Source organism: Mustela nigripes, chromosome 4 (assembly GCF_022355385.1).
Source record: "Mustela nigripes isolate SB6536 chromosome 4, MUSNIG.SB6536, whole genome shotgun sequence".
Classification (NCBI taxonomy): Eukaryota; Metazoa; Chordata; class Mammalia; order Carnivora; family Mustelidae; genus Mustela; species Mustela nigripes.
The window spans coordinates 115,297,804-115,313,108 of record NC_081560.1 but is presented as its reverse complement, the minus strand read 5'-3'; the positions used below and the strand labels follow the sequence as shown (position 1 = coordinate 115,313,108).

The 15,305-nt window shown below is 40.5% G+C and overlaps 1 protein-coding gene across 7 annotated transcripts in view; it reads left to right on the top strand.

Moving 5' to 3' along the window:
• Positions 1 to 15,305, top strand: part of RYR2 (ryanodine receptor 2) — a 739,709-nt gene that overhangs the window by 720,391 nt on the left and 4,013 nt on the right. For all 7 annotated transcript variants that reach the window (XM_059397367.1, XM_059397365.1, XM_059397366.1 and 4 more), the window contains 3 exons: positions 480 to 614; positions 12,565 to 12,721; positions 14,216 to 14,280. In XM_059397367.1, coding sequence (XP_059253350.1) covers positions 480 to 614; positions 12,565 to 12,721; positions 14,216 to 14,280 — 357 coding nt within the window. The remainder of the gene's footprint in view (positions 1 to 479; positions 615 to 12,564; positions 12,722 to 14,215; positions 14,281 to 15,305) is intronic.

The following is a 15,305-nucleotide window of genomic DNA, read 5'->3' as shown; positions in this document are numbered from 1 at the left end:
TGACTTGAGATGTGCTGCCACAGGGTACAACATAGGGATTCGCTGTAGTCAGAGGAAGTAGACAAAAAAGAATGCATTTTGTTGTGTTTAGAATTTCTGAGATAAAACCAGAAACATATTTTCACCAACCTGGTGAAAGTCATGTTTTCAACATATACATACTCTGATCAACTTGGACATGAAAGTAAATCAGAGTTTATTCCTATTCCAGCTGTAGTATGCATTTAACTAGCAAATTAAGTAGGCAATTTTGCATGAAATAGTCTGAAAACTTGATAAAATAAAGAGAATATGAAAATAAATCCTCCTGGGGGGGGGGGGATAAGAAAGGTATAGAGTAAGGTATGGATGCCATTACTTTCCAGTCCATAGATCCAACTATGTGCTCATAGAATGCTTTCCTCCCACACTGATGTCAAATATGCCAGGCATATATGTCTTATTTTCTAATGCATGTTCATTGTCACCTTGCATTCCAGCTTGTATTAACTGTTGGCTTATTAGCTGTTGTTGTATACCTATATACTGTTGTGGCATTCAATTTTTTCCGAAAATTCTACAATAAAAGTGAAGACGGTGATACCCCCGATATGAAATGCGATGATATGCTAACGGTAAGTTCATACACTTGATCTGATATGAATGAAAACATTCTCCTCCTTCTTCAGTCTGAGTGGTCAGTGTAGTTATTCTTCAGCCATGTGGAAGAGAAAACAGCATGTACAGTAAAAAGTTGTGTGGCAAACAAACAACTGTTTTCAATTTTTTATGGAACATGAAGGACCATTTCTACCATTTTTGCACATCAGCTGCAGCAACCTGATAATGAGGAGATTTCCTACATAAAGAACTTAGAACTGGGAGGCTCACTATCAGCACTTTAACTTACTGGTTCACAGAGTCCAGGACAGCAGGTAATATTTTTTCCTTGGAGACTATTTTGAAGCCTTAGTGACTTGTTCACTTTAATGGTATTAACTGACATCACTGAAGTCCAAAAATACATCTCTTAATAGAACTGTTGGTTTTTGCTTTTATATTCAGTATCCTGGCTTAAATTATCTTTTTAGTCTTGATTTTAAAATCAATGGATAAAGTTTTCATATTGGTCTGTCACTGTTCCGTAACCCACCCCTCTGAAAATGGCAAATCAGAAACTATCCAACATGAGATCTTAGATTGGAAATACGTACCTCTAGCTGAAAGGAGGCGAATCTTCAATGACATCAAATCAAAATAGATACATAAATGGGGTTAGTGAGGTAAGAGACTAACAAACTGGTGGTAAAATTACTCTAGAAAAAATAAACATCCCAAAAGAATAGTGAGAGAGAACTAATACTACAAAAACTATGATAAATCCATGGGGCAGGACAGAGCCTAGAAATATATTCAGATACATTTGGGAGATTAAAAATATGGTAAAAGTGGCTTTTGAAATCATGACTGAAGAATTCAATAAATGGTGTTGGTACTATGGATGTGCTTTTGAGGAAATTTTGATATAAATTGGTATCAGCCTAGTTCTTTAAATAAAAAAAAAATTCTGAACGGAACAAATATTTTAACGCAAAAAAAGTTAGAATTTGACTTTTGAAATAAAAACAACAATTTTTTTTTTAAGATTTTATTTATTTATTTGACAGAGAGAAATCACAAGTAGATGGAGAGGCAGGCAGAGAGAGAGAGGGAAGCAGGCTCCCTGCTGAGCAGAGAGCCCGATGCGGGACTCGATCCCAGGACCCCGAGATCATGACCTGAGCCGAAGGCAGCGGCCTAACCCACTGAGCCACCCAGGCGCCCCCAAAATGACAATTTTTAAGTGGAAAATGGTATTTCTGAGTATGACATAAAACCTGAGATGCATGGAAGCCTAAAAACTTACTTTAAAAAGGATCAACTATAAGCAAAATATTAGAGACAAATGAGACACTGAGAAAAATATACTCAACACTATAACAAAGGGCCAGTGTCCTTAATTTACTGAGTCCTTATTACATCACTAGGAAATAAGCCAATAGAAAAATGAACAGACTATGTCTAGACAACTCATGGTAAAATTCATTCAGCTTATAAATTGGGAAAATGCTTACCATCTATTGTAATTAAAGAAATGTGAATCAGAACAACTGGCTGCCCCTTTTTACCTATCAGGTTTGCAAAATATTAAAGTCTGTTAATACCCACAGTTGTGATCTTGATGGGAAAACTGGCACTTTCATTAACACTTGTTGGGAATTTAAATCAATACAATGATTTTAGAGAAATTTTTCAATGTCATTCTCACATTTTTAATTGTACTTACCCTTTTCCTTGTCAGTTCTACTACTAGTAGTGATGTAAATGTTTATTTACGAATATGCTCCTTTATGTCCAAGGATACTTGCTGCTACCACAATTATCAATAGAGTCCTGATTAAGTCATTTATGGCAAATCCATACAACAGGAAAGTAGGTAGCTATTTAAAAATAAGATGGAAAAAAATAAAAACATGTTGATATACAAAGGCATACAAATTGCTTTTAAGTGGAGGGGGAGCAGATCTTCAGTAGTATCATAAAATCCTAATTGTGTGTACACCCTACACACACACATGCTAGAATGTACATATTAGATATGCTACAATATGGACACAGGAAGGATACAGAGGAAACTGTTAACAAGGGTTCCTACAGGGAGCAGGACTAGATCAGGGAGCAAATAAACTTAAATAGTAAGAGACTGGTCACTGGTAGCATAACACTCACCAGAGTCACTAACGTTCAACACTTTACAATCAGTAAGGAAGTACTTTAGAGATCCTTTGCCTCCTCTTCTGGAAGCTGCTTTTAATATCCACTTTAATTCTCTACCTGATGACCCTGAAGACTAGGGATAGAAGCTGGCTAGAGGCAGGGAGGGGACCTGAAGTCTGGAGGAGGCAACAAGGCACAGGAGAAACTGAGTAAGTACTAACAGCACGCCACTGTGTCTCCATGGACTCCAGGGAGATTCATTTCTCTGCCAGGAGAACCCTCTCACACCCTGTCCCCAGTGGTTAAATCTCAAAGTCCATGCTCCTTAGGTCAGAAGGTTTACTAAGGTCATTCATTCTCAGAGGGTATGGTCCTTATGCATTGCTGAAGAATGCTGGAAAGGTGGGATGACTTCAGGAAGTAGTATTGAGTACCCTTGAATATCCTGGTCTCTCCTCATGTCATGAGTCAGATTTGACCTGTTCAGTTATCCTAACGGTATCCTTGGATAACTACATTTTGAATATTACTTTCAGTATGTGTTTCTACTGCTTTTGTGAATTTTGCCAATGTACTTATTATGAGAAGAATCCAGATGTGCTTTGAACAAGAGGTGGGTTAGGAAGACAACTAAGAACTGAGAATGAATGACCTTTACCAATTGCATGGGACAAGTATAGAGACGGTAGAGAAATAAGGCTTCTTGATGTTTTCAACTCAGGGCTCAGGACTGAGCCTGGATTTTGCTCGGTTGAAGGGGTTTCTGCCTGTACAAGTGAGACTACCTACAACCAGCTCTGTTGTGCGTGTTTGTATCTCTAAAGCTTTCTGTCTTGCCTTTGGTTGGGGTGAGGTTGGAGGCACCACAAGAATACCTCTTAGATGTTTGTTCTTGCAAAAGACAACTCAATGCCATGATACAAACAGCTCAGTCATAACTGTGTGGCTGTTGAGTGGACCATCCAGACCAAGAGGCTGTGTAGCTTTGCACATGCTCCTATCTAGCTCATGGTGCTTAAGAACTGTCACACCAGAGGCCACATGACCTAGATTTCCCTTGTAGTGTTAGGTCTCAAAACACCTTTTACTCTGTCTCTTACTGATACTCCTGCTGCGAGGCGTGAACAAGCCAACAACATATAAGATGTAACTGATCACTGATGGTAGTGCTCATCACAAGTCATGGCTTAGCACAACCAAGCAGGCAGCAAGACTGAAGGATGGAGTAGGAGGTGGTCAGGTTTGATTTCTTTCATGTGCTTCTCAAAGGAGAATCCTTCCTTTACATCCACGTCTAGCATTTAGTCTTCACAGGGGAGAACTAGTATTGTTGGCTTGAGATAGGTTTTCTTCACTCATGCCCTACTTTCTGGGCATCATGCTAAGCTTCCACTGCCTTTGTTACTTCTGGTTGTTTCGTAAGGTATTGTAGGAACATTTTAGGTTTTCTCAGGGTCCTTGATCACCTGCCAGTGTTTCAAACCTAACAGCAGGTGGCGCTATAGCAGCAGTTTTTCAGACTAGTTGATGCTTCAGATTTGGCTGGCTCCCCCCCCCCCACCCCCCTGTTCCTTCCTCCCTCCTTTCCTTTCTTTTTTTCTTTCTCTACTTACTTATTTATTAAGGTGTAATCATTGTCCTTAGTTCTGATTTCTGTGCTGAGAGACCGGTAGTAGATGATTTTTGACGTAGAACCATAATAACAGACTTTTGCCTTTTGTTCCCCCTGAACAATTTTTTTTTACCTTAAATCTTTAAGGTTCTTGAAGGTGGAAGGTCTCATCTTCTGTAACATCTTCCTGCTGAATAGGGCATAGAGTTGTCCCTACCTACTCGGGTCAAAATTGGTCAGTTGGGGACTGTTTAGGGGAGTTACAAAAGATGGAGGCAGCTGAATCCAACACTGACAGTAAAGAAGTGTCTCTGTGAAGAAAAAAAAAAAAAGTGTCTCTGTGTGTGGTCAGGATCATCTGCCCACATGAAGTCATTATAGTCAGGGACTGTCCCATAGTGAGCTTTGAGGCTCCTTTTATCAGGAGGGCTGTTTTATGCTTAGCTAAAGCCTTTGTTTGCAACTGTACCTCAAAAGAGGTGGCTTCTAGGATAAATATGACTAAGGAATAATACCATCAAGACCTCTTTGTTTGAGATAAAACGTTAATATTCTAATTACAAAGGATCAGTGGCAAGTGGGAGAAAGCTTGTCTCAGGAGATAAGGCTATCCCCAAGTGCATCATCCAATCCAGTCATAAAGGAAGTTGGGCCATCCATTATCTCACAAGTCCATAGTTAATCCTGTGGAGTGGGATATGCTCTGGCTTTTAGGGAATAATTTCATTATCCACACCACACAGAATTGGTCAGGGTGCTAGTTGAGTTACACAATTGTTGGGGAATTAATCCCATTTTCCAGCTGTTTAAATAATTATGTGTCCATGGGGTCCTGTTATTATCCCCAGAGAATAATAAGTAGAAGATCGTCTATACAGGAGTTACTGTGGTAATTTCTGTGAAGCTTACCTCCAGTTGTCTAGCTTAGGTAAACTACAAAATTTAAAGACAATCAAATCTAGAATTTAACATCCACAAAGGTGCTTTTTAAATAATTTTTTTCTCTTAAATAGCGCTCATTTTCAAAGATAGCCAAATTAGGACTAGTTTATTTGAAAAAAAAAAAAAAATAACAACCTAGGCCTAATTATTTACATAAACTCAGCAAGAATAGTGAGTGATCATACAGATCTTTTAGAATCTGCTTTGCTAGAACTTTATAAGGAATCTCTAGGTTGAACTTTTAGTAGCTCTATGCCCAAAGCCAAGTCAAATATTTGCCATCAGACATGCCTGCAGTACCTGTGGATTTGGGTGGAATTCCTCTTCCTGAGGTCCCCAGAGTATCCTGAGGTTCCTGCACCTGCAAGGAAGTGACATTCTTTACTCACTTGGTGAGGCTGCTGGGAACATGTAAGCAAGATATCAGGCCAACAGTTCCTAGGGGCTTTGTGGCTCCAGGTTTCATAAAGCCAACCTCAATTCCTTAAAGCTGTCAGGTCATATCTGAGTCTGTGCATATCTTTCTCAAATATGACATTCCAGTCAAAGCCTTGGTAAAATGACCCATGTTTCCAATGGTGTCCTGTTACAGGAACAGATTCTTACTGAATTTATGCAAATGACCAGGATTATCATGGAAGAAAGAATACTTACTGAGACCTTTGAATTTGAGGGTATGGGTAGAGAGAAAGGTTGAATGCTTTGATTTGTTTACAAATGAGTCCTTTTACACTTCTACAAGTCACAGGTATCTTAAGAAAAAGTTTCCTTAGTCTGGAAGAGCAAACATCAGAGAACCAGCAACATTTCAAACAAGAGTCAAAACACTATAAACTTTTTATTTAGTCCCATGTTAGTAATTCTGCTTTAGCTTGAATGCAGCTTTATATTTCAGTTCTGATCTTAGAGATACTGAATACCTATATTGTCCTAAAAGTCCTTCATGGAACTCTCCTTGAAATGAAACTCATTTTATCAGAGAGTAAGAACTATTATAAACAACAACAACAAAAAAACCCCTCAGAAATGGACATTGTTAATGATCTGATAGGAGAGTTCACTATGATATAATTAGACAAGGAAAGTCTAATTCTGTGACACATAACACTTCAATAGCCAGAACTAGAACATTACATACCAAACAAGCAAGCCTAATTAGTTATTAAGACTTTGTTCATGATTTAAATCTTGGGGAAGTTTGTTAAAAAACCTTAGGAGGTTTTAAAGCACATGCCTAAATAGTTCAGGGACCTTAAAACCTGATAAAGGTAAGACACAGAAACTGGTTTTTCTAGGCAGGAAGGAAAGAAAAAAACTATTTGCAGAATTTTCTTATCAAGAGCAGAACAACAATTGAGAATGCTTTGTCTTTTTAGACAGAGCAAAAGCCAACTTTCAATCCTATACCAGTGTCTTTAAAATTCATTCATTTCAATCTTAGTCCATCCTGAACACACCTAAAATTCATTTCCAAAGATTTCCCTTTGCAGACCTTCTACAACTTTCCTTTGCATTCAGATTTTGTCCCAAGCCACTTCTTTCCAAACAACCATCTCATTTAGGACAAAATTACCTTCTTTTATGTTCAACAAAAATGCATTCCCTTTCCTTATCTTTCTTTTCTTTTTTTTTTAAGAGAGAGATCATAAGTAGGCAGAGAGGCAGGCAGAGAGAGAGAGAGGGGAGGAAGCAGGCTCCCTGCAGAGCAGAGAGCCCAACATGGGGCTCAATCCCAGGACCCTGGGATCATGACCTGAGCTGAAGGCAGAGGCTTTTAACCACTGAGCCACCCAGGCACCCCCCTTATCTTTCTGACATATCTCCAACTTTTCCGCATACAGAGTTGATTCCCTTATTTCCATCAGTCTTAGTCACAGTTAGCAGAATTTTGCACTCTATAGAAACCTTAATCTCCAGTGAAGACTAAGGAGTAACCAATTGTAAAATGTTACACCATAATTCTTTAGATGTCAAATTTATGAGTCAGTTAAGCACAAAACATGTTTACCAACAGATTTAAATATCCTTAGTTCTTTGCAGTAAGTCAAAAGCACAAAACTATGTCCAATAATCAATGCTTTAGCATTTTATCCCATTTCAAAAAGACCTAGATGTCCAACAAATTTAATTTCATTTGTCATCCAAGCAAAACTACAGTTTCAGGTTACTGAAGACTTCAAAAGCTATCTTAACAATTACCCATGAAAACTTTGAGAAAGACAATTAACTATCAGTTTAGTTACCTTTTGGTAACAAATTCCAACAGAGATAATATGAGCTTATTTGACTTTCAGCAAACCTCCACAGAGTAAGTTTTACATTTAGTGCACATAACTTAGTTTAAATACTGATTTATGTTCCACCTGGGCCCACCCCATTTTCAATTTTTACCTGAGACACTGGGGTTTGCAAAAGGTCCAGAATGAAGCGTGTAAGAGTCCAAGTAGACCATATAGTAATGGTAATTGGTTTTCCTTTAGCATGCAAAAGTTTTAATTCATGACCTACTTTCTCCCATGTCTACAGGCCTAACGTCCCTAATATACAGAACCAGGAGTAATGTTCTTTCATTACTTTAAAAAGCTACAAAAGTTTACCCTTGCTGACTGTTGCTCCTCCCATCTTTAGGAACCGCCTCAACAAACATATGTCAGGGCGATATTCGTTTGTGCTCTCTATATTACCCATACCCTGCAGTAAGTACCCACAACTCACCAGGGGAAAAAGGCATGGCCATGCCTGGTGTTTTGAGCTGGAAGATCTAATTAAGCCAGCAGTATCCTGAGAGAATTTGAACCTCCTCTCCAAGAATATAAGAGGAAAAAGTGAAAAATGATCCAAAGTTCCAGAGTCCTGGGCAGAGAGATGATTTTAGCTAGATAGCCAGGGAGACAGGCTTGATATATATAAAGACATCATCTCCAAAGGGGTGGTTCTCAACTTCCAAGGCACACAGGATTCACCAGGGCAGCTCTTTATGAATCCATAGGTCTGTGGGAAGACCCCAGATCCCCTGAATCAGATACTGTAAGGGAGTTGTCAAGACCTGTGTATTTGGGGGAAAAAGACCAACCAGCCAAACAAACAAAAAACCAAAAAACTTTCCAGGTGGTTGAGATAAGGAGTCACTCCTAGGTAAGTAACCAGCTTAGGTTTTTTTTTTTTTTTTTTTTTAATTTATTTATTCATTTTAGAGAATGAGAGCATGCTAGCAAGCAGAGGGAGTCAGGGGAGGGACAGAGGGAGACAAAGACCTCCCAGCTTGAATGGGGAGTCCTACATGGGGCTTAATCCCAGGACCCTAAGATCATGACCTGAGCCAAAATCCGGAGTTAGGTGCTTAACCGACTGAGCCACCTGGGTGCCACTATTCTTAATCACTTATTTTACTCCCCCAACAAGTAATCTTGGCCTCTATCTCTATTTCTCCCCCCATCCCCATTTTTTGGATCAGCATAAAGATCTTATAAAGATCTTCACCAATCCACCAGAAACTGTTTCTCCCGTGTTTCCTACAGCTGTTGCAAACAGTGCTTTACCCCAGAATGAAGCCACTGAGATGAGTGGTGACAGAAGCCATAGAATCTTGAGAATTAACAACTGTGTCCAGTGTTTGTAGTGCCAGGCACTCCCCTTCCTTGTGACTCAGATTCTCTGAACAAAGTATATCTATTTGTCTCCTGGAATAACTTCCCATTCTCCAGCTCTGATGATCAGGTTTGAGCTGATTTTATGAAAAGGAAGCTGAACAAGAGGTTTCCTGTATTCAGAAGCAGAATGAGAACCTGACAACTAAAAGCCTGATCGTCCCATGTTTCCGGGTGTTTACCACACTATCTCACAGTCCACCCTAGCAGCCATCTACCTGCTATTTCAGCAGGTAGTGATGGTTAAGGTTGGTAAAATCAGTATCAAAAATTCCACAAGTGAACCATGCATTTTATTCCTTTAAAATGTACTATCTTATTAAGTCTAAATAATTAAATCCCTGACTACTTATCTTTTCAGAATGGCCAAAAGTCTTTATTGCTGGTGAATGCTTTTTCTGGCATCAAAGCTGTCACAGAATGAAGGCGAGCAAAGAGACAGGGCTATTGCTGGGAGAGGCTAGATGAATGAGATATGAAAATCTGAGAATAGTAAATAGGAGACACTTACTTTGGTAATTTAGCGTCATTCCATGGTCTTGTCTCCAGCTGTGCATGTCTAGAAAATAAAAATGAATCGTTCATTTGAGGACAGACTCAAATTAACCAGGCTCCTAAGAGTCAGAAGTATGAGTCAGAATACCAACATCCTACTTGTTAAGAGTTTGTGCCACAAGTCAATACAAACTCTATGCTGGAAGCCAAATTATAATCCAGAGTCTTGGTTAGCAAGATTTAGCAAAAGGAAGGCGCTAGATGATCTTCATACTTGTCAAAGAAGCAGCACTTGGAGAGCTAGGACATTCCAGAACCTGGATGGGGCATTGCAGTGTTACACTGTTGGCCCAATATGGGTATAGCAGGAGTGTGGGAGCCAAAGGGCCAGAACTGGATATGGAGAAGTGCTAGACCAGAGCCAGGCAGAGTATCAGAACTGAGTCTCCAGCCCACAGAGGAGTTACATACCTGGATAAGTATGGTGAAGCCAGGAAAGGATGGTCTAGGTTAGTTCATTAAGTAAAGAGTAGGCAGCTACAATAATTACTTCCCATGCCCACAACTAAGCACATATGAAGACAGATTTAAAGAAAAATACACAGCCTGATCTTTTTTCTTAATAAAAATGCTTATGGTAAAAATAATCCTAACAGTATGCAAGAGTATATAGTGAAAATAAAATTTCTTCTTCCTATAGATCCACTGTTCTGAGTTTCAAGCACTGTTTTAGACAGTTACTAGAAATTAATACAATGTCCCGAGGGATATTTTTTTTTAAGAGATGGTCTTCAAAATTTTACTTCCAGAGTTTAGTTCAGTGGGGGGTACCAGGAATTCCCAGTGTTTATGCCTGTAGGTGACCCAGATGCATAGTTTAGTTTAGACACCACTGGTCTCATTGGGCTCTAAAGATTGACTTTCCAGGCCTCTCTGTAAGAGCGGCCCCATACCTGAGCTCCAGAACAGTTCTGGGTTGGCGGGGGCTAGGAGTGGGTGTAGAGCTGCCTTATGATACACTCTGTTCGTTGTGTGTCAGACTGACAAACTTCCTTTCTGAGTGACCCAGTTTTAAAAAAAATTTGTTCATTAAATTCTAGGCATCTGACCCAGGAAACTTTTTAGCTTTATCTATCACTATTAGCTGTTGAATTATTGAGTTGAATATTGTGGTGTCCCCTTGCTGCCAGTTCTATGACTGCACTTCGTGCTTTTTAAGGTGATCTGAGAATCTGAGGTTTATAATTTGAGGCAGTGAAATCTCCATGAGAACACTGATCAGTCATGATTTTTCACTCCTGGTTCATCCCACAAGTGATTTTTAAGTTCCTATCATGTGCTGGACCTTCTTCTAGGAACTGATAATAGAGCAGTTACCAAAATAGTTCTTGTAATGAAGCCAACCCTAGTTGAATGAGAGAGATCATAAAGCACCAAAACTAGGTGAATTGGAGATACAAGTCTGGATGGAATTCAGGAAGGAGACCCATGATGTAAACAGAAATGTATTTAAGTGATTAGCACAGAGATGAGAACTTAAGTATGAACCTGGGCACATTCCACTAGGAAGTGTCCTAAAAGAACAGAGGTCAGAGAACCCAGTGCTAAGGCACGGGTTCATGAAAAGACAGGGAGATGAAGAAGTGGCCAAGGAGGCTGAGAAGGAATGGCCAGAAATGTAGAAGAAAATCAGGGGATTGTGATGTCTCCCCAAGAGAACACTTTCAAGGCCTTTGCTCCCTTCATTATGGCAGAGTGGGTAAATGTGTCTTGCACTGGTGGGTGACATCAATTGGGTAAATCAGAGTGTCTGGAACAGTTTAAGAAGGTCTCATGGAGGAAGGGTTATTCACTGAGGGTTGAAGGGATGAAAGGAATGCATAAGAATGTAGAATGAGGGGCACCTGGGTCTCTCAGTGGGTTAAAGCCTCTGCCTTCGGCTCAGGTCATGATCTCAGGGTCCTGGGATTAAGCCCCACATCAGGCTCACTGCTCAGCAGGGAGCCTGCTTCTCTTCCTCTCTCTCTCTGCCAAACTCTCTGCCTACTTGTGATCTGTCAAATAAATAAAATCTTTGGGAAAAAAAAAAAAGAATGTGGAATGATTTTTCAAGGTAAGGAACATGTGCAAACTGAGATCTAGAATCTGGGATAGTTTATCTGAGGGGCATGGTTAGGGTGGAGGGTGGTGTTTGGGAGCCATGACTGATCACCAGAGAGGGGTTAAGTGTCACTGTATCTGAGGTCCCAACATGGAGAATATGAACTTATCCTGAATAAAGATCAACCATGGATGCTTACAGCCACTGATTCTCAACTGTTCTGATTTTGCCCGCCAGGGGACGCCTGGCAATGTCTGCAGACACTTTTGGTTATCTGCGGGATGGGGTGCAACTGGCATTGAGTGGGTGGAGGCTAGAGATCCTTTCAAAATATCTCATGATGAAAAAAAAAAATCCTATGATGTATAGGACAGGCCCCACACAAAGAGTGATCTGGCCCAGAATGTCAATGGGGCTGATGCCTGAGAAACCCCTCCCTGTTCTGCAGCAGGCACTTGAAGCTGTACTTATTACTGGTTGCTTTAATGTTTCACACTTAAACAATGACCTGATTTCCTCCCTGCCTCTCCTCTCTTCATTTATTCACATTCGAGTAGAAAAGTTTCAGCATCACATTCCATACATAACAGATGAGGAGATGGTGAGGGTTATGGAGTTTGGTTTTTTCCTAGTTTAAATTTCTGAGATTCCATTCTATTATACATTTACTTTTACTTCCTCCTTCCTATGTCTATTGTGCTAAAAATGCGAACAGATTGATTAAACATAGATTTGTGGACTTTAATGTGATCTTAATAGGATCACCTTATGCCAGATGCTAGTGAGGTATTTTTCATTCTCCACAAAGTGTGACAGAAGGTGCTAAGCAGAGTGTGCAGTGCGGAGTTTTGTTTAAAAGGCAGCAAAGTGTAGGAGCCAACTATTTGCATCATAATCACAGATACTGAAACAAAAAGAGGCAATGTAGAATGCAAAGATTCTCACCATTTCCAGAGTGAGGATTAGGAACTAGAGGGAGAATCTTAGCTTTGCAATGTTCCTCAAGCAGTGACCATTTCTCTCCTTTCTAGTGCTATATGTTCCACATGTATGTCGGGGTACGTGCTGGAGGAGGGATCGGTGATGAAATCGAAGACCCAGCAGGCGATGAATATGAGATCTATCGAATCATCTTTGACATCACCTTCTTCTTCTTCGTGATTGTCATTCTCTTGGCCATAATACAAGGTAAGCATTGTCTTCACTGAAGCACCAGAGGATCCAGAATTTGAGCCACCTGTTGTTTAAGTAACATTAAGGTGGGGTAGGAACGTCAAGTGCTCTCTGCAAAAGCCAAATAGAATGTTTCCTTTCAGGATTTCTTCTTTCAAAGTCTTTAGAAGGAAAATCAAAGCAGCATGGGACCCTGGGTGTAGGGGAATATGGGTATGGGGCTCTTTTCCCATAACCTGATAAAAGAAGCACTTCCCTCAGTTTGACTCTCTGCCCTGCCACTTACTGACACAGTGTTGGGTGGGTGAGCAATGTAACTCCTTTGGATCTTTCAAATGCAAATTATATAAATCTCTAAGCTACAGTAGATTATTGAAAAGTTTTTTTTCTTTTAAAAGAAAGGATATTGATACATAAATATCCAGATAGTTAGTACCTAATGCAAGATTGTGCTTCCTAAATAATCTTAAGGCTACCATTGTTGGGTATCTGTTACCTGCCTGCCACAGGTATGAAACTCTACCCTCATGCACCCAGTGAGAATGGTGGTTTTTACATTTCCAGAAACTGAGCCATAACAAGTTTAAGTAACTTGGCCAGAGGACACAGTTAAGAAGTGTCAGGGCTGGAATCCAAACTCAGGGAGGGTGTCTGGACCCAGAGCCCTCACTTAAAAAGCTGAATGCCATACTGACCCCCAGTTCTTCCCTTCACTCCAGGGACGCTTGCAATGTGGTATTTCCTCCCTCAGAAAAATCACTCTTACTTACCTCTTTCTGTTCATCCATTGATCCTGGCTTGAATTAAATGTCTGTGAACATGATATTATCCTCCAGGTCGTACAGGCACAAAACGGTAATTTTTTTTCCAGTAAAATACACGAACAAGTTTAAAAGATTCATAATCCATCCTTTCTGTCTTCATTGAGTGTAACAATGATGTGTTTTATGAGAGAGCAAACTCATAAAGGCCCTGGAAGAGGTGCATGCAGCTCGTGAGTCCGAGAAGGAAAAGGGTCTAAGGGAAAACAGCGCAGGGCAGTTAATTTCTGGCTGACACGGTTCTTAACGTGCTGGTGAGTTTATCTGCCAGGAATTTATGAAAAGAATGATTTGAGGCACGTTCCTCAGTTAATAAGGTAATGTTTGATTTCCAAATTGGTACTCCAAAATCTCATTACTGGAGTTTTTGGCACTTTCCGACCGGAAATCACAAGTGCTCTTTCTCACAGTGAAGTAGCAGGAAACCTATCCTCTGTATGTGCCAAGGTAACAAAGGGTTTTTCCTGCTCTGTCCCTTCATTCTGAAACCCCTTTCCTGCCCCCAGAGAGAAGGCTGCTGCCCTGGGAGGAGTATCGGGTATGTGCTCACAACTTCTGCCACACTCTGAGCCTCTCCTGGCATGGCTGTACATTTTCTCTGTCCTTGGAAGGATTAGCCAAGGGGCTTTGAATTTAATTATTCTTCTGTGGTTGATAAAGATTAGAGTGTGTTTTTATTGAACACTAGGTTTAATTATTGATGCTTTTGGAGAACTAAGAGACCAACAGGAGCAAGTCAAAGAAGACATGGAGGTGAGTCTTTCTGTGGCTGGCTCGGCTTTGTTGCTGCGGGCACTTGTCTCCCCTACTGTCTTTATCCAAGATTCATAAATGGGGGAGAAAGTAGGTGGAGGACATAAGCAACAGGGGACTGCCTTAGCCTGCTTCAGATCCAGGCAGTGCATACCACTGACCAGTTTGCTAGGCAGGAACTGTGGGGCTCTAGGGTGGACAAAGTAATAAGACATCGTCAACCCCTCAAAGAGAGGGAGAACCACCCATTCAAAATGATGGATTCACTGACAAGTAAACAGGCAACTGCAGAGCCCTATGTTGAGCCCTTTCTAATAAATAACTCAGAGGAGAACTTTATAGAATTTAGAGGCTGTGGAAAACCAGAAATGGGTTTTAAGCAGCTTATGGGGGTTTACATTTTGTGAAGATTACTATGGTTTAAAACATAGGGAGTACATTAGCAACTGGGAAGATCAGGGGCAGAGAAGCAGGCTGTGAGCATTTTTTCGGCAGGAGATTATGAGGCTCCTGCTGAAGAAATCAAAGATGTAGGGGCCAGACGGATTCAAGCAGTACTTTGGAGGTGGTGTGACAAGAGGGTGATTGGCAAGATGCAGAGGACGAAAGGTTTGGAGCAAGCAGGAACGATTCCCAGATTTCCAGCGTGAGCTACCAGACAGATGGTGGCTCAGTTACACCCAGAGTAATTACGAGAGGTAGCAAAGAGGAAGGGCAGGTCCATGGGTGAGCTGTTACTTGTGAGCCCATCGAGTGTGGTAAAGACCTACTGCTGAATGTGGCCTATCGTTGTCCATGGTCATTGATCAATAAGGCAGAGAGAATTCAATAAATTCTTAAATCATCTCTAGTTGAGGCCCTAAAATCTAAGGCATCACAAACATGCCTTCAGTGGTATTAAATAGTTTCTAATTTGCCAGGAAGATGAGCATCTGGAGCCACACGAAGGACACAATGATTAAATTCACTCCAACTGATACATAAAAAATTCTAATAGTGAAACAGAAAGCCTGCTTCTTGGGGGG